Source organism: Mus pahari, chromosome 22, assembly GCF_900095145.1.
Source record: "Mus pahari chromosome 22, PAHARI_EIJ_v1.1, whole genome shotgun sequence".
Lineage (NCBI taxonomy): Eukaryota > Metazoa > Chordata > Mammalia > Rodentia > Muridae > Mus > Mus pahari.
Genome location: NC_034611.1, coordinates 7,859,219 through 7,877,816, shown reverse-complemented (window position 1 = coordinate 7,877,816; position 18,598 = coordinate 7,859,219). Strand labels below are relative to the sequence as shown.

General features: G+C 44.3%; 2 protein-coding genes across 2 annotated transcripts in view; both read left to right on the top strand.

The window, feature by feature from the left end:
* Window positions 1-7,792: 7,792 nt before the first annotated feature.
* Window positions 7,793-9,907, top strand: Rrs1 (ribosome biogenesis regulator 1 homolog). The gene has a single exon (XM_021222301.2). The coding sequence runs from the start codon at window positions 7,893-7,895 to the stop codon at window positions 8,988-8,990; it is 1,098 nt and encodes a 365-aa protein (XP_021077960.1). The 5' UTR covers window positions 7,793-7,892; the 3' UTR covers window positions 8,991-9,907.
* Window positions 9,908-10,574: 667 nt separating this feature from the next.
* Window positions 10,575-18,598, top strand: part of Adhfe1 (alcohol dehydrogenase iron containing 1) — a 27,520-nt gene continuing 19,496 nt past the window's right edge. The window contains exons 1-7 of the mRNA XM_021222362.2: window positions 10,575-10,743; window positions 12,604-12,641; window positions 14,400-14,440; window positions 15,606-15,659; window positions 16,000-16,154; window positions 16,305-16,501; window positions 18,216-18,293. Coding sequence (XP_021078021.1) covers window positions 10,685-10,743; window positions 12,604-12,641; window positions 14,400-14,440; window positions 15,606-15,659; window positions 16,000-16,154; window positions 16,305-16,501; window positions 18,216-18,293 — 622 coding nt within the window. The 5' untranslated portion in view covers window positions 10,575-10,684. The remainder of the gene's footprint in view (window positions 10,744-12,603; window positions 12,642-14,399; window positions 14,441-15,605; window positions 15,660-15,999; window positions 16,155-16,304; window positions 16,502-18,215; window positions 18,294-18,598) is intronic.

The following is an 18,598-nucleotide window of genomic DNA, read 5'->3' as shown; positions in this document are numbered from 1 at the left end:
GGGGTATAGGGAACCTTCGGGATAGCATTTGAAATGTAAATAAAGAAAATAATAATAAATTAAAAAAATGGGGAAAAAATCCCTTAAAGAATTACAGGAAAACACAACCAAACAGGCAAAGGAAATGAACAAAACCATCCAGTATCTAAAAATGGAAATAGAAATAAAGAAATCACAAAGGGAGACAACTCTGGAGACACAAAATCTAGAAACGAGATCAGGAGTCATAGATACAAGCATCACCAACAGAATACAAGAGATAGAAGAGAGAATCTCAGGTACAGAAGATACCATAGAAAATATTGACACAACACTCAGAGAAAATGCAGAAAGCTCCTAAGCCAAAACATTCAGGAAATCCAGGACACAGTGAGAAGACCAAACCTAAGGATAATAGGTATAGAAGAGAGCAAACATTCCCAATTTTAAAGGCCAGTAAATATCTTCAACAAAATTATAGAAGAAAACTTCACCAACCTAAAGAAATGTCCATGAACACACAAGAAGCCTACAGAACTCCAAATAGATTGGACAAGAAAAGAAATTTCTCCTGTCACATAATAAAACATCAAATGCATTAAACAAAGAAAAATATTAAAAGCAGTAAGGAAAAAAAGGTCAAGTAACATATAAAGGCAGACCTATCAAAATTACACCTGACTTCTCATGAGAGACTATGAAAGCAAGAATATCCTGGGCAGATGTTATAAAGACCCTAAGAGAACAGTAAGAGCCAGTACAGAAGGAGTTACAGTGACAAAGTTTGGAACAGAGCCTGAAGGAATGACTGTGCAGAGACTGCCCCACTTGGGGATCCATCCCATAAACAACCACCAAACCCAGACACTAGGCAGATGCCAACAAGAACCTGCTGACCGGAGCCTGATAAAGCTGTCTCCTGTGAGGCTCTGCCAGTGCCTGGCAAATACAGAAGTGGATGTTCACAAGGATGCTCACAAGGATGGAGCACAAGGTCCCCAATGAAGGAGTCATAGAAAGTACCCAGGGAGCTGAAGGGGTCTGANGTCCCATAGGAGGAACATCAATATNAACTAACCAGTANCCCCAGAGCTCCTTGGAACTATACCACCAATCAAAAAAAAAAAAAAAAAAAACACATGGTGGAACTTGTGGCTCTAGCTTTATATGTAGCAGAGGATGGCCTAGTTGGTCATCAATGGGAGGAGAGGCCCTTGGTCCTGTGAAGGTTCTATGCCCCAGTATAGGGGAATGCCAGGACCAGGAATGGGAGTGGGTGGGTTGGGGAGCAGGGGGAGGGGATCGGGGATTTTTGGAGGGGAAACTAGTAAAGGGGATAATATTTGAAATGTAAATAAAGAAAATTTTTAAATGTAAAAAAAAAGAAAAAAATTAAAATAAAATGTATAAACAGAGCATTAATTAGTTATTAAAATAGAAACCAAGGGCACAATGAGTGCTATCAACTGAAGAAAAATAATTCCTTGAAATAAAATAGTGATATAAAGTATTATGGTAAGACTGATTTAAGATAAAGACAAAATAAAGAGGATAGGGAGATGGCTCAGTCAATGGGAAGATGGCTCAGTCAATGTGGAGATGGCTTAGTCCATGCAGAGATGGGGAGATAGCTCAGTCAATGGGGAGATGGCTCAGTCAATGGGGAGATGGCTCAGTCAATGGGGGAATGGCTCAGTCGATGCAGAGATGGCTGAGGCAATGGGGAGATGACTCAATCAATGGGGAGATGGCTCAGTCAATGGGGAGACAGCTCAGACAATAAGGTGTTTGCTGTTCAAGCTTGGGGTTCTGAGTTCAGTCCCCAGCAATACATTAAATGCCAGACACGGTAACTTGAGTTTGTAATGAGAGCACTGGGGAGACAGAGACAGGATTGTCCCTGGGCCTTGCTGGCATCCACACTCAAGCATGTACATACAGTGGGGGTGGGGGGAGCTGATCTAGCAGAGATGAGGCAGAGAAGAGGGGCACAGTACAGCCCAGAACTATCAGAGGCAGAAGGACAAACAGGCCTGTGACATCAGAGACTAAACTCCTAACCCCTCTCTTACTTTGTGGTGACTGGTCCCCGCTCTTCTCCTGTCTGGATGTGCTTACTTTTCCTGACTGGACCATAAGTTCTTCGAAAAGGACTGCATTTTATTCATTTAATAGACATTGGCTGAGTGTTAGTCAGTAAATACTTCTGGCTCTATTTTAGAATATTTTAGGTACTGCAGCTACTGCAGTGATCATGACTAAGTCCCCCATGTTTTAAGTTTACTTTAGAAAAATGAGAGCAAATGAAATAACCAAATGTTGCAAACACAAAAGAACAGATAACATGATGGAGGTGTGTGGTTTCTATGGATGCTTAGCTAGCACAAGGGAGCCAGTTTTCAAACTGGCACAAGACTGCCATGAACCAGGATCTTACACAGCAGGGGCTTAAGAAATAACTTCTGTGTTTAACAGTAGTTATTTCTGTGTTTAACAGAAGTGGAAACACTTGGTGGTCAGAGGACAACTTACAGAAGTCAGTTCTCTCCTCCCTCTGTACAGGTTTCAGGAATCAAACTCAGTCCAGCAGGCTTGATGGCCAGCACCTTTGAGCCATTTCAAGAATTTGGGCAAAGAAATGTCTGAAATATCCAGGGAAGTTCCTCGGTCCTTCCTTTCCATATCAGACATGCACATTATCTCACAAAAAAAAAAAAAAAAAAATAGATGAGCTTTCTAAGTGAGAGTCACAGATCAGGTCACCTCACATTGAAAAATCTATTCATGACCCAGGAGGAGTGCGTTCAGAGAAGAAAGTGCCTCATTTTAAAAATGACACGAGCACCTAAAGTATATAGGATTGTAACGAGGAAAAGATCAGAGAGATGAGTCATAGTAAATCCTACCTAGTCAAACTCTTCATTTTCCAAAGGAATAAGCTAGATCCTGGGACAAACTATGCTCCCCGGAATCCAATCCCAAAGGAAAGAAACCAGGAGCACCCCTACATTCACATATTGTAGATAATGAGACAGAAGAGGTCAAATCTGAGAAGTGCCAGGGTTACTATTTATACATCCCAAGCCATTGATTGCATCAGAGGCTCCCAGGGCTGGAGAGACTACGGATACTCAGACGCTAAAGGATACAGTGACACCTACCTGCCACTAGGAGGTTCTTTCCTTGCTGTCTCCCTTTAGCAAGTGAAAGCACCAAGGAAAGAAAAGTGTACCGAGGGCTGGTGTTCAAATACTAATGCTCATGCTCATGCTGGCAAGATACTGCTGAAGGGTCCCTGATATTGTGGCCTCTTGTGAGGCTACGCCAGTGCCTGGTAAACACCGAAATGGATGATCACAGCCAGCTACTGGATGGAACACAGGGTCCCCAATGCAGGAACTAGAGAAAGTACCCAAGTACCTGAAGGGGGCTGCAACCCTGTAGGTGGAACAACAACAGGAACTAACTAGTACCCCCTGGGTTTGTGTTTCTAGCTGCATTTGTAGCAGAAGATGACCTAATCGGCCAACAGTGGGAATAGAGGCTCCTTGGTCTCCCAAACTCCATATGACCTAGCACAAGGCAAGGCCTGGGCCAAGTAGTGGGAGTGGGTGGGTAGGGGAACAGAGGTGGGGGGAGGGGTATGGGAATCTTTCGGGATAGCATTTGAAATGTAAAAAAAAAAAAAAAAAAAAAAAAAAAAAAAAAAAAAAAAAAAGAAAAGTGTAACCTATAACCATGTTAGATTTTTTTCCTTTTCTAGGTATTCTACAGAACAGTGGGTTAATCTTTAGAAACAAACCAGTTAGCAGGAGCCAACAACAAATGTTTATTAGGATCACCATAACCTCTGTGTATTTTTAATGTTGCTGGCACAGAAATTTTTGCTTGACTGGAACTTTGTCAGGATTATTATATACTCACATTGTATATTATATTATATAATATACAGTAATATAATGAAAACTAAACATTGTTTTCCTTTAGACAAAGTTACTGATGACTCAATTGCTGGGTCTTAAGTGAATCTACTCTTTAAAAAAATCAAAGAGTGGCTCTAATCTTTAATCTCAACATTCAAGAAGAGGCAGGCAGATCTCTTTGAGTTCAAGGCTACAGCGAGTTTCTATCCAGCTAAGGCTACATAATGAGATTCTGCGCTCTCATGTTCTCTCTCTCTCTCTCTCTCTCTCTCTCTCTCTCTCTCTCTCACACACACACACACACACACACACACACACACACACACACAATTGAAGGCTATTTATTTATTTATTTTTGAGACAGTTATGTATCCAAGAGTGGTCTCAAATGTAGAATCCTCTTGCATGCAGACTGCAAGCATACACTTCCATAACCAGTTAGGATTTCTTGCTCATTGCAATCTTGCTCTCAATTCTGAACATCTATGCACCAAATGCACGGGCACCCACATTTATAAAAGAAACTTTACTAAAGCTCAAAGTATGCATTGTACCTCACACAACAATAGTGGGAGACTTCAACACCCCACTTTCATCAATGGGCAGATCATGCAAACAGAAACTAAACAGTCACACAGTGAAACTAACAAAAGTTATGAAACAAATGGATTTAACAGGTATCTACAGAACATTTTACCCTAAAACAAAAAGATATGCCCATATATACAAAAAATAAATTAGTTACTTAGTTTCATGTTTTAACAAGAATTAATTAATCTAAGTTAATGTGATTTTTAAAGACTGATGAAATTGCTTTAAGAACTAGTTCACTGAAGATAGCCTAGTAGGCCATCAATGGGAGGAGAGGTCCTTGGTCTTGTGAAGATCATATGCCCCAGTTCAGGGGAATGCTAGGGCCAGGAAGTAGGAGTGGGTGGGTTGGGGAGCAGGGCAGGGGGGAGGGTATAGGGGATAGCATTTGAAATGTAAATGAAGAAAATATCTAATAAAGAAAACTGAAAATAAAAAAAGAACTAGTTGCATTGATCAAAGTAACCATTTATTAAAAGATGGTGGTGAAAAGTATTAATTTGATGTCTTTAAACTTTTTTAATCCCTCTTTGGGATGAGGTGGGAACAAGAAACAGAAAATCTCATTTGATATGAAAGGTCACAAAACTGACACAAAATTATACTAGCTGTTTTTCTGCCCTGAATCTCATTTTTGCATTTGGGGCTCCAAAGATAACTAAAATGAAATGTAGGAGTGGATCAGAACAAGGGTGAAGAAGGCTACTCTGACTCAACTTCTGAGTGACTTGAACCCAGGTGGTAAGCAAACAGGACCAAGAATAATCGTGAGTCTGTTATATGAGTTTGCTTTGGCCACATTCATGGACGTTAAAATTTTCAGAATTCCCAGAATAGCCTCAGGATATTAGTGAGAGACCTGGCAGCACAGAGAAAAATAAACAACAGGAGAATTTACAAAGCCATGGCCACCACTTCAGGAACCTTGCAAGGTTCTTGATGGAACCAAGGGAGCTTCGAGAGCCAGGAGACGGTTCCATGAGGCAGGCTGGCGTGCAGTCTACAGAGGAATAGGGCATAAGCGTCCTGACCCCACTCTCTGCATCTCTTTTCATCTTCTATCACTGTTTCCTGCTGATCAAAATCAGCTAGAAACTCGTGCAGCTTACATAGTAGAGGGATGGCCTAGAAGGAGACAGAAGGGATCCAGGCTAGGATGGAGTAAGGCCACAGCAGTGAGGAGTGGAAAGGACACAACACACAGAGACAAGCCATCTAGGCTTTGAACTGGTGGGATTTGGATAGGGAAAGTCAAAGATGAATTTGCCGTCATCAGAGCAAGTTACTAGACTTGAATGATGACCACATCTCCTGGGGCTATTGTCTCTACGGTATTCCCAATGGCAGGGTTCCTTGAGCAGCAAAGGCAATGAAGAAGAGGATGAGAGGATAGCAGAAGGAGGAACAACTTTGGGGAAAGTTTCGTGCTGTGTAGTTTTTGACATCTGGTCTGGCACCAAGAGGAAAACAATTAAAGAATTATAGTGGCTCCTGCCTGTAATCCTAGATTTTTGGGAGGCAGAGGCAAGGGGATTAATTCCAAGACCATCCTTAGCTATATAGCAAACTTAAACCACGTTAAAAACAAAAATGATAAGCCGGGCGTGGTGGCCCACGCCTTTAATCCCAGCACTTGGGAGGCAGAGGCAGGCAGATTTCTGAGTTCGAGGCCAGCCTGGTCTACAAAGTGAGTTCCAGGACAGCCAGAGCTATACAGAGAAACCCTGTCTCGAAACACCCCCCGCCAATCAAAAAACAAACAAACAAAAAAAACAAAAACAAAAAATGATTTGGATGACTCCCTATGCAACTAAGGCTAGCCTTGAACACCTGGCCCTCCTGCCTCTATCTCTAGAGTGCTAGGATTATATACCATACCCAGTTTAGTCTGCATTTTTAAAATGTCTATTTATGGGGGTCGGGGAAGGCAGTGAAGGATGGAGATAACAATGATACCTGTATGAAAGCACCATATTGAAAATGATTACTTTGCATTCTAGCCAAAAACTTAGTTTTAGAAATGGAGCTGGACACGATGTTGCATGCCTGAAACACTAACGCTTGGGAGAGAGGTAGGAGGATCAAGAAGTCAAGTTCTCAGTGGTGGCGCACGCCTTTAATCCCAGCACTCGGGAGGCAGAGGCAGGCGGATTTCTGAGTTTGAGGCCAACCTGGTCTACAGAGTGAGTTCCAGGATAGCCAGGGCTACACAGAGAAACCCTGTCTCGAAAAATAACAAAAACCAAACAAACAAACAAACAAAAAAGGAAGTCAAGTTCTCTTCCGATGTATAGGGAGTTCAAGCTCAGCCTCAGGCTCATGTGATCTAAACTAAAAATAAATAAATAAATCAGTAAACGTCTACTTATGTGACTTTAAAAAAAAAAAAAAAAAAACTTTTTTGGATGATATTAGATGAGCATGTGCCCATTCTAACACCAGACTCAAAATGCACACACATTACCTTAGTTGTCTAACCGTAATGCGTCAATTCCTAAGTCTGCCTTTTCATCAGTGAAAACAAGATCTTATTTATTGAGTCCTTCCTTTGTTTCACACTTAGGGTATGAACAGGACTGGGGTAAAATCCTATAAAAGTAGATGGCAGTAAATAGTAAACTGAGATTTTTTAACTCCCCAAGCCACCGTGACTACCGAATAAAAACTATTTGGTTTTCACTGGCTCTTAGCCTTCCTTCAAGCATATTAAAGCATTTACGTTTAAAACACTCCTGGATACTACCAGAGTCTCCATCTTCCACGATTTTTCAGGCCTACATAAATATCACAGGATCAAACAGTGGCATAGCCAGAATTGGTGCCCAAGCCACATAAGGGCCAACTAAGTCGCAAAACAATGCCTGACTTTGACAGGTATCCGTGAGATCTGTCTCCGCTCACACCTAGGGCACAAAGAACGGGCTATAACTCCGGGGAAATAATTTGCCTCGCCCCAAACACCTCTGTGACAGATTTACCCATAGACACTGTGGTGTAGACACTCCCTTCGGAAGCGACAATGCCCGCACTTCCCAGAGTTTGAGCAGCCCGCGTCCTACTGCAACTGCCTCTGCCCCACAGCATGCTGGGAAACGTAGTCCCAAGCAGGCCCTGAGCTTGTTAGCCAACCCTCAGCGCCAGTCGGGCCAACATCCGGTTATACGAGTCCAAGTCCCGCCTCTAAGCCCATCTGCTCTCCAATGCCGCCCTCTGCCGGTCTTTTCCCTCCCCCGCCTAGTTGTGAGCCGCTGCCAGACAGCCCGGAAGTGAGCTTTCCTCTTCCGGATTGCGAGTCCGGACGTCCGCACGTGGTTGCCGGTTTTGCGGGGGGCGACCGCCGTAGCGGCCACTCGTCCCGCCGCTGCCCCGACGTGAGGGCTCCGAGCCGCAGCGAGAGCCATGGAGGGCCAGCGCGTGGAGGAGCTGCTGGCCAAGGCGGAGCAGGAGGAGGCGGAGAAGCTGCAGCGCATCACGGTGCACAAGGAGCTAGAGCTGGAGTTCGACCTGGGCAACCTGCTGGCTTCCGACCGCAACCCCCCGACGGGGCTGCGCCAGGCCGGGCCGTCGCCCGAGGCCGAGCTGCGGGCCCTGGCGCGGGACAACACGCAGCTGCTCGTCAACCAGCTGTGGCGGCTGCCGACCGAGCGCGTGGAGGAGGCGCTGGTCGCGCGCTTGCCGGAGCCCGCCACGCGCCTGCCCCGCGAGAAGCCGCTGCCCCGACCCNGGCCGCTCACCCGCTGGCAGCAGTTCGCGCGCCTCAAGGGAATCCGTCCCAAGAAGAAGACCAACCTCGTGTGGGACGAGGCGAGTGGCCAGTGGCGGCGCCGGTGGGGCTACAAGCGCGCCCGGGATGACACTAAGGAATGGCTGATCGAGGTGCCCGGGAGCGCCGACCCCATGGAAGACCAGTTCGCCAAGAGGATTCAGGCCAAGAAAGAACGCGTGGCCAAGAATGAGCTGAACCTTCTGAGGAACCTGGCCCGCGCGCACAAGATGCAGACGCCCAGCTCAGCCGGCCTGCACCCTACGGGACACCAGAGCAAGGAGGAGCTGGGCCGCGCCATGCAAGTGGCCAAGGTTTCCACCGCTTCGGTGGGACGCTTCCAGGAGCGCCTCCCCAAGGAGAAGGCTCCCCGGGGCTCCGGCAAGAAGAGGAAGTTTCAGCCCCTCTTTGGGGACTTCGCAGCCGAGAAAAAGAACCAGCTGGAGCTACTTCGAGTCATGAACAGCAAGAAACCTCAGCTGGACGTGANGAGGGCCACCAACAAGCAGATGAGGGAAGAGGACCAAGAGGAGGCCGCCAAGAGGAGGAGAACGAGCCAGAAAGGCAAGAGGAAAGGGGGCCGGCAAGGACCTTCGGGCAAGAGAAAGGGCGGCCCGCCGGGTCAGGGAGAGAAGAGGAAAGGAGGCTTGGGAGGCAAAAAGCACTCCAGGCCTTCTGCTTTAGGTGGCAAGAAGAAAGGAGCGCCGCACCAAGGTGGGAAGAGGAGGAAGTAGTGTTCTCCCCTCTGGACCTGTTCTGAAAAGCTGGGACTGTACTGAAGGTTAACTTGGGCGGTATAGGTGGCCGCTGCCCTCAATGACGCTTGGCATTAAAGGGACAGGTTTGCCTCCCCTTGAGACAGTGCTGGACTGTGAGTTAATTGAGACACTGACTGGAAATTGGTATATTTTGAGAATATGAGAATTATAGAAATGATACAGCCAGAGCCAGGAATAAGTTAAGGCCTGCCTGTTTATCTTGACTTTGGATACTGGGTAAGGGCTTGATCAGATTTCTAAGTTATAGTAGATTGGTTTCAACGTTTTGCGTTATTTTTATAACAAAGCTTGTATATATTTATCAAAGCAGGGAGTATGGGGGAAAATTACAGCTACCTGTGATTTACAAGTATTGTATGCAGGTAACTGGTGTTGCTTTTAACTTTTACTGTCGGTAAAGGTTGTATGTGAAGCCAGTAACCTGGGCACCAATATGGAGTGTGCTTGAGAAAAACAAAATAGTTGAGTGGTTATAAAAAAAGACCCCTTGTTTTAGGAAAACGTTGGCACTAACTATAATATTAAAAGTAGAGTGCTTTTCGATGTTGGTTCAGGTGGTGCATTTTTTTGGCCAATGGATTGCTTTAAGTGATAAATTGGAACCACACTAAGTAATGGTAATTAACCTTCTTGCTCCAGAAATAGTTGTCATTTTGTTTGTAACCGGTGGCTTTTGTTGAATTGGCTTGGGTTTTAGATTTTGTCAAGTGCAGGGCTGGCATTCACTATGGAACCAAGGCTGACCTGGAACTCAAGGCCAGGTGCTGAGATTATAATGGAGCAGCTCCACCCAGCAGCAGATTTCGTGTTTATTTCTGTCCTGGATGGTTTCCCCTGTTTTCATTGTCTTATTTTGTCCTTAATAAACTTATCTTTGCATAATTAATGTTTGCATTATTTTTGTAAATTATTAATAGCAATTCTAGAATTGAGGAAGGGGAGTTTTCTGTAAAGCAAGTTGGTCGGTCAGTTGCTAGCAGTGGGGAATTGGGTTGAAGGTTACTTTTAGTGTGGTTTCAGTTTTATAAGGTTACTTCTAGAAATGCAAGGGAAGCTCAACTTGTCTCTTTTTGTTTTGTTTTGTTTTTCGAGCCTTGGCTGTCCTGGAACTCACTTTGTAGACCAGGCTGGCCTCGAACTCAGAAATCCGCCTGCCTCTGCCTCCCAAGTGCTGGGATTAAAGGCGTGCGCCACCACGCCCGGCTCAACTTGTCTCTTAAAAACTCATGGAAACACTGGATTGTTAGTGACTTTGGGTAAAGTTCTAACTAGGCTCAACTTTACTGAACTCTTCCACTGGAGAGCCCTGCCAGTTTTATAGTTCTAAGTATGCATGAGAACTTTATCAAAGCCAAGCTGTTGACAGCTAAAAGTAACCTCTAGCCCAATTCCCAACTGCTAACAACAGGACTTAACTTTCAGAGATTGCTTTGGGGTTTTGGTTGGTCAGTTTGGGGCTTTTTTTTTTTTTTTTTCACGAAAGACCCGGTGGGGTTCTTGCCATTGAGCCGATTTCAGAGTTGCCTGAGAAATGAGCTCAGGCTGGGTCAGGTGACCTTGCATTGGAGGCAGACGTTTTCCTCCTGGAGTCCAGCATTGACCGGATTGGCTGGCAGTGGGGGTGGAGTAGGCGGCGAAGAAGAACTGCCATGGCCGCAGCTGCACGCGCTCGAGTCACACACTTGCTGAGGCACCTACAAAGCACAGCGTGAGTACAGGCAGCACCAGGACGCCTCAGTACTGGCAACCCCCGCGTGCACCCAGCTGGACAGGCAGGCATCTTCGGGTTACTTAAGAGCGTTCAGAAAAGCCACAGTATTCACTGGGCTGTGCAGGGCCTCATACTATGATAGGATGGGATGGTGCAATGTGGCCCAGCTACCATTAAGGAGATATTCTCAGAGAAAAGCTAGCCTGCTCCCACAGTGAGAGTAGACTTAGGTGTCCTTGCTACGGCAACATATCGAAGTAACACGTGTATGGGTCTATGTGCAGAAACAGCTCTTTTCTGAGAATACAGGAGTGAAAGGCTGAAGAGCAAGGGCTGCTCAAAGATCCACTAAGGGGATATTGCACCTGTCTCAAGTCTCAGCAGATGAGTTGTAAACGGGAAAAGACCACAAGGAGTTACCCTTCCTGACCTGGTTCCTTCCAGAAAGGCCGAGTACATAAGTAAGTGAATGAAGGGCCAGAGTCAGCCAGGGAGATGGAAGCTGCGGTGAGCTAGGGGAAGGCGAGGGACTGGAGAGGAAGCTGTAGTTCCAGGACCCAGCACCGAGTCTGGGCCTGCCTTCCAGGAGGCAGTAAGGACTGAGAAGTGAATGGAACACAGTTGACACATATCAGGTAGTATACACTGCACGTGAACTGTTGGTAGCAGTAAGTGTAGACCAAGGGGAGGACCAAAGGGTGAGTAAAGTGATATTCAGACATGAGTCACTTATAGGACAGGAAGGATAGTGAGGAAATCAACCCAGGTGGACATCCTCAGAAGGCAAGGGTGGAGGCAGGAACCTCAACGAAAGGGCTAGAAATGAGTTAGTTCGCCTTAGAATTTACAGTAACATGAATGGGTGGAAAGAGGCAGCCGTATTCCCGGCACTGATTTTAGATGTCTTTCTTCCCTTTGCTTCTCCTGTCCTTAGAAGTTTAATGCAGGGCAGTAAAATCTAGTTAAGCTGAGCCTGGGCTTTGCCTGCTTTCCTGGTGGAAGTAGGTGGCCACTAGGTGGCAGCCTTGTTTTATGGTTTTTTTTTTTTTCTTCATCTCAAATTCTAAGATCCTGAGAGCCACCGAGCAACCTTTGCCTCCCTTTACCTTTTCCATCCCCGGGTGTTTTCATTCCAGATTTGAATTTTGGCGCGGTCTGGAGGAGGCTTTGCAGTCAAGTATTAGCCGACACCCCGCTATGGCACGGTCCTCTGAGCCATAAACAGAAACAAATGAAAAGGAGAAACTGAAGCCAGAGGGAGGGACTGCCCAAAAAATAGCCAATGTGGCAGGGAAGGGAGGGAAGTTTCCAGAAAAAAAAAAGCAAAACCATGTGATGTGCATAGGTGACAGGATCCAGGAAGGAGATTGTATGAGGTGTCCCTGCTGTAGAGACAGGACCAGCTCTGAGGTAGAGGACGGAATGGTGGGATGAGGACGGAATGGTGGGATGTGAGTAGCTGACCTGGAAGGTCAGTACCCAAGTGCAGAACCAGTCTGAAGAGAAACCTTGAAGATGTGGAAGAATTATGTAGAATCTTCTCAGGATTTCAAGCTGAGTAGAGAACAACATGGCTGAGTCAGTGCTCCACAATCAATCCAGGGCCCCCTAAGTGTGTACCCCCAGCATGCTCCTCTTAGCTGCCTGCAGGCCTTGGCTCAGTAGAGCTTGAAGAACCTCGTGAAAAGGCAGTGGTGGGCTGGATTTTACCTTTGGCGTTATCCTGGGTTTGGCTTTTTGTTGCTTTCTCCTCCACACTCTACCATCTCAGGGCCAGAATGTCCGTGTAAGAGTTACTTTAAGGCTTCTCACTTTTGGTTTCCTGTTTGTTTATACTTTCCTTTTCCTTTTCCCTAGATGCCAGTGCCCGACTCATTCTCATACTTACTCTCAAGGTAACATATTTTGAGTTTTTGCATCAGCTTCAGTTTTGCTTTATACCACTGGCGTTTGGGTAAAGTGTGGGAAGGGGCATTGAGGCAGGCTGATGAAAGAGCTGCCTCTCACTAGGAAACTGGGAAGACATGGCTGCAACTGTGATAGGTTAGCTGAGTCCACAATATTTAATGCTATCTAGCCTTACGATTTTCCTTTTGTATAATGTTTTTTTATTTCATATACACTGATGTTCTGCCTGCATATGTGTCTGTGAGTGTGTTAGACCCCTGGAACTGGAACTACAAACAGTTATGAGCTGTCATGTAGGTGCTGTGAATTGAACCAAGGTCCTCAGAAGGAACAGCAAGTGCTCTCAACCACTGAGCCATCTTTTCAGCCCCATAATATTTTCCAAAACTGAAAACACACATGATATTTTAAGAATGTTTAGGTTCTTAAGGAACAAGTCTTTGGGGGGGGGGAACCCTAAAAGCTAAAGTAAGGTGATTGCTAGAAGAAAAAAATCCTTGTCTGTATCCATTTTTAAAATATCCTATTTCTTTATCATTAAAAATAATGACAAAAGTCTTTGGCTCCCACCATCGTGATCCTTGCCAGACTCCCCGATCCATAAAGTTCACTGTAGTTTCAGTACAGTCTCAGGATGTCACGTGATGGACACGCAAACTGGTCTTCCTCTTGGAAAGAGATAAGATGTAAACAGAGGCAGGAAAGGAACAATCAAGGATCAGCAGTGTGTGCTCCTGCGCAGTGTGCTGAGGAGGAGGAGGAGGCAAGAGGTCAGGAGAAGGCGGTTCACCCTCGGGGCAGATGGGATCTTGGCCTCTGGGAAAACAGGCACAATTTTGTTTTCAGCCATTTTGGTCTAATTTGTTGTTGTTGTTGTTTTGGCTTTTTTCTACTTGGGAAATGACGTAGAGAAAGATAACTCCAGCTTCCTGTTTGACCTAAGCTTTAGTAGCAGGAGGAGGGGTAAGAGTGTCTACAGAGCCTTAGAGAAATCAGAGAAATGTAGATTTTGATAAGATGCTTTTACCTTCAGAGAACATGTTGTTGTTGTTGTTGTTGTTGTTGTCATCTAGTTCTGGTCTCTCTTTAATAGCAAAATAATTGGTGGTACAAATTATTCTGTTGACTTTCCTTTATCTTGTGACTGACCAGAACTGGTTATAGAGTAGATTAAAAGGAAAGATGGAGGCGGAAGTGGGTAATGGCTCAGTGGTTACGAGCACTAGCTGTTCTTCCAAAGGACCTAGATTCAATTCCCAACACCCCCATGGCAGCTCACAGCTGTCCGTGACTCCGGTTCCAGGGATCTGACATCCTCACAGACACACATACAGGCTGAACACCAATGCACATAAAATGAAAACACTTAACTATGCGAGCCTGGTGACCTGAGTTGGATCCCTGAATTTGCATGAAGGTGGACCAACTCCCTATAGTTGTCCTCTGACCTCTGTGCATGCTGTGGTGCACAGAGTCACCAGGCACACAAAACAGTAATAACTTTCTTAAATATGAAATTCATTGATGGCCCCCTATTGCCCAGATATAACAACAGAAAGAAATAAAAAACAGGTTTTAGTACTTTTTTGTAATATTGACCTATATGTGGTATTCAACCATAAAATGGCAGAAACGTATACTTTTAGGTAAGATTTCAAGGAAGATGTTTATGTTCACTGGGTCTTATTAAACAGTATTTAGGTTTATTTTCTGATACACGAGCTGATGGTACTCTCTGCTTCTAGCCCCTGGACCTTCGGGAAAGACAACAGATTACGCCTTTGAGGTAGATTTCATTGATTCGTTCTTTCTTTTATGGATGACATGGGAAAAACCCTACCTCTTTGCTGAAGCATCAGTGCTCCACTTGAAATCTGCTGTTAGCTGATGGCTCCCTTCTCATTCTGATCCAGCTCTATGCAGCAATGTGCATTGTGAAGATAGGGAAGGTTGTCAGAAAACAAGATGTTTAAAACACCATTTTTCGTGTAGCTATTAAAACATGAGAAACTCCCAGCTCTACATCCTTGCAAATTATATGTGCTATATATCAAGTCTCTGAAAATGTCTAACAAAAGAAGTCAAAGTAATGTTTTGAGGCCAGAATAAATGACCAACAGATTCTGGTGCAATTTTCCATGCTAATTACATAATTACTTGTAATTATTTGTTTGGCGCCTTGCCCCTCCTCATTTAGGAATCATAAATTAGGTCACTGGGGGCCTTCTGCTAGCCCAGGCTCCATCTGAAGGTACTCAGCCCCACACGATAGCTGACAGTTGAAAACTGTAATCCTGGTGGTTGCAAGGTCGTTGGAGAGTAACAGAGACCCAGATGACCCCATTGGAATTGCTTAAATCCTCATTTAAGGAGTTATTAACCATTTAAGAGATAAAGAAAAGAAAAGATCATGAATCAAACACAACATGACTGTTTTGGTTTGTCCTTTAATTGAAAACTGGCCCATCTGTGTTAGTGTGAAAGCTCCGCCTCTGTATGTAAACCCCAGAAGACCACACATTACTGTGTTATCTGAGTCCTGTTCGAGGCCTTCAGCAGAGCACCCTCCATGGTCTCGGTGGACAGGACACTAGAAGGATGTATATAGATGCACACAAGGATTGGATAAATGGAGGGGCAAAACCACAGATGAGACACGTGAATTAGAAAGTAAAGATGTGTTCATTCTGACGTGGAAATTAGGGAAAGCAGACACTTAAAGCTGAAAGAACAAGTGACAATTTAGTGTCTTTGGGAAAAGGCAAATACAAAATTTCAATATGATTAGAGCCAAGGTTTGCTTAAAGGAGAGGGGAGGCGAAAAGTTGAAGCATGTGGAAGGCTGTGCTTCAAAGCATGCTATTTAGTCTCTAAGCAATGAGGAGTCAGTCATCTTAGCATGTTAGAAATACACTGACCAATCTAATACACAAATTCTTTTCTTGTTTCAGATGGCTGTCTCAAATATTAGATATGGAGCAGGGGTTACAAAGGAAGTAGGCATGGCAAGTATTTGAGATGTCTGCAGCTCCTGCAGGTTATATCTTGTAAACACAACTATTAAGGAACCAATAATCAAGTCTTTTGTTCTTTTAAAAAAAATATTTAATGTATGAGTGCTCTATCTGCATATATACTGATGTGCCAGAAGAGGGCATTGGATCCTGTTGTGAGCCACCATGTGGTTGTTGAGAATTGAACTCAGGACCTCTGGAAGAGCAGCCAATGCTCTTAACCACTGAGCCATCTCTCCAGTCCCAAGCCCTTTGTTCTTAAAGAGCATGTTAAACTTGCCTAAGGTGCTGCTGTACTCAAGCCTAACTTATGAGTTAATTTTTATTATAGGATCTACAGAATATGGGAGCTAAGAATGTTTGCTTGATGACAGACAAGAACCTCTCCCAGCTCCCTCCTGTACAAATAGTTCTGGATTCCCTATCGAAGAATGGCATCAGTTTTCAGGTTTATGATGATGTAAGGGTGGAACCTACAGATGGAAGGTAATGCTATGGGCTTCTTAGTTACTTAAGCAGAAGCCAACAAAAATGACTGCCATTGAAAATTAATCCCAGGCCTTGTTTAACAGCATGACAGTGTGGTTTTTGTTTTTAGTGTTGCATAATACGACCTTTGTTTTCTGTTCTCTTAAGCTTCATGGATGCAATTGAATTTGCCAAAAAGGGAGCCTTTGATGCCTATGTTGCTGTGGGTGGGGGCTCCACCATGGACACCTGTAAAGCTGCTAATCTGTATGCATCCAGCCCTCACTCTGAGTTCCTTGATTATGTCAATGCCCCCATTGGGAAGGGGAAGCCAGTAACTGTGCCTCTTAAACCTCTGATCGCAGGTAAACACTGCTCATTTGCTTTATTTTACAGCTAGCAAGAAAGACCATGCATGCCATGCCAGCTATTCATGTCAAAGTCTACTTTTCCAGAACCTCTGAGATGTTCATTTTAAGTCAGTGCGTGCTTAGAGACCAAAACAGATGACTTACTTCATTTAAAAATTCTGACCTTCATCATTGCACAGACGGACAGTTTGGGTCAGTTAGAGGAAGCTTGGAATTTTCGGCCGTTGTGTCACTGTGTGGAGGAGGGAAGGATCCTCACTGACACTCAGTAGGTCCTCCGCTGGCAGCCTTGTGTCCAGACCTGTCTGCTTTGTCTCATTTCCCACCTCAAAGTTTGCAGAGAATATTCGCTGTATTCTCTGTGACTCAACCCTTTCTTCAATATAATGTCTTTTCAGCTGACCTGGAGTTTTGCATCTTTCCCGGGACATGTGGCTAGCATGGATGTGTTATTTTGGATGAGAGCTGCCTAGTGCACAAATCCATATCAGAAAGCAGCTTGAATGTCCCACAGAGGCACTTGACGTTTTCTAGCCTTTCCTTCCCTTTAATTTCTATGGCTGTTAGCCCACTACTCACTAAGGTTCTGTTGTTAAAATACAGTACCTAGGAATAAGGAGCCGGCCTCAGTTTAAGTGCCGTCCCTGCTCCCCCCCCCCCCCCGCTTCTGCTCCATCATAAACGGCCACGGTAGTGACTTGAGGGAGTCGGTGGCAGATGAGCTGCCCTGGCCTGAATGAGTAGTCAGCAGGGAGAAGCATAATTGGAACCCGCTGCTGAAACTGTGTCAGCACCACACAGAGAAGCGATTAGTAAAGTTTAAAAACTTGACAGAGCTACAAAACCACAGGGCCCAACAAAAACAGCTCGTTCCTATGCCTGTTGCCAAGGGGGAATAAAGATGTCTTTTAGAGGCAGGACTTGCAAGCGGTCCTCCTGGAGGTGCTAGGCAACTTGATCTCTAGCTCGAGAGCCAAGCTTCCCAGAGCTCTTCACCATAAATATGGCAGACTTCCCACACTGGTGTGATTAACATATATATATTAATACTGACATAGATGTCAATTACAACAGAGTTCATATATTCAACACAGATTAGTGTTAGTACAGATACAGACAACATAAGTATAAAACCTGTTTGTGGGCAGCATGTGAGTTAACTATGTGTGCATGTTAACCATGCATGTATGTTAATTTATCACATATTCAATGTAAATTCATAAAATGCATTTTACGTATACAGGTAGCAGGCATATTAACCATACATAACTCATGCATGTTAACCATACATACATATTAATACAGCCAAGTATAGTATGCAGCCATGTTAATGTAGCGTGTATATTACGTTAGTACAGATCTAGAAGCCAGGTAAATGTTGAATAGATCAATAGAACTCATGTTAATATAGACAGATAGGATATATTTTAAGCATGCATGTGCATTCAAGCATCATAATATGTATATGTGTGTGTGTGTGTGTGCACAGATATAGGTGCATACACATATTCTAATGTAGGCACAGAATATCATGCTGATGGGAACACTCACAAGTGTGTTAACTCAAGCATGGACATCGCGTGAACCCTTAACAAATATGTTACACAGATACAGTTGTCAGTCTTTGTTCCTTGTTCTGAGATGGAATTAAGTATCTCCACTGACATCTCTTCAGGTTCCTTCTAATACCAATATGACTTTGTTCCAGTTCCAACTACCTCAGGGACTGGCAGTGAGACTACCGGGGTTGCCATTTTTGACTATGAGCATTTGAAAGTAAAAACTGGTAAGAATTTTATTCCTAACTCTTTTGAAATTCTCTCTCACACCCTTCTACCTCACTCCTCTGTCCTTGGCGCTATTATTCAGAAATCAGAGAATTAAAGGAACTCAAGCACACATTTCTCTTCCCAAGAAGAGAACATATGAAAATGGACTAGTAAGTTTCTTGTTGACAGCTACCTGAAAAGCCTATCAAAATGCCATGAATCTCTTTTCATATACATTTTCTTTTTTTTTTTTAATGATGGTGTCTTTCATCCCAACAGAGAGGTCATTCAGGTGTTCTTCTTTTTTTTTTTTTTTTTTTTT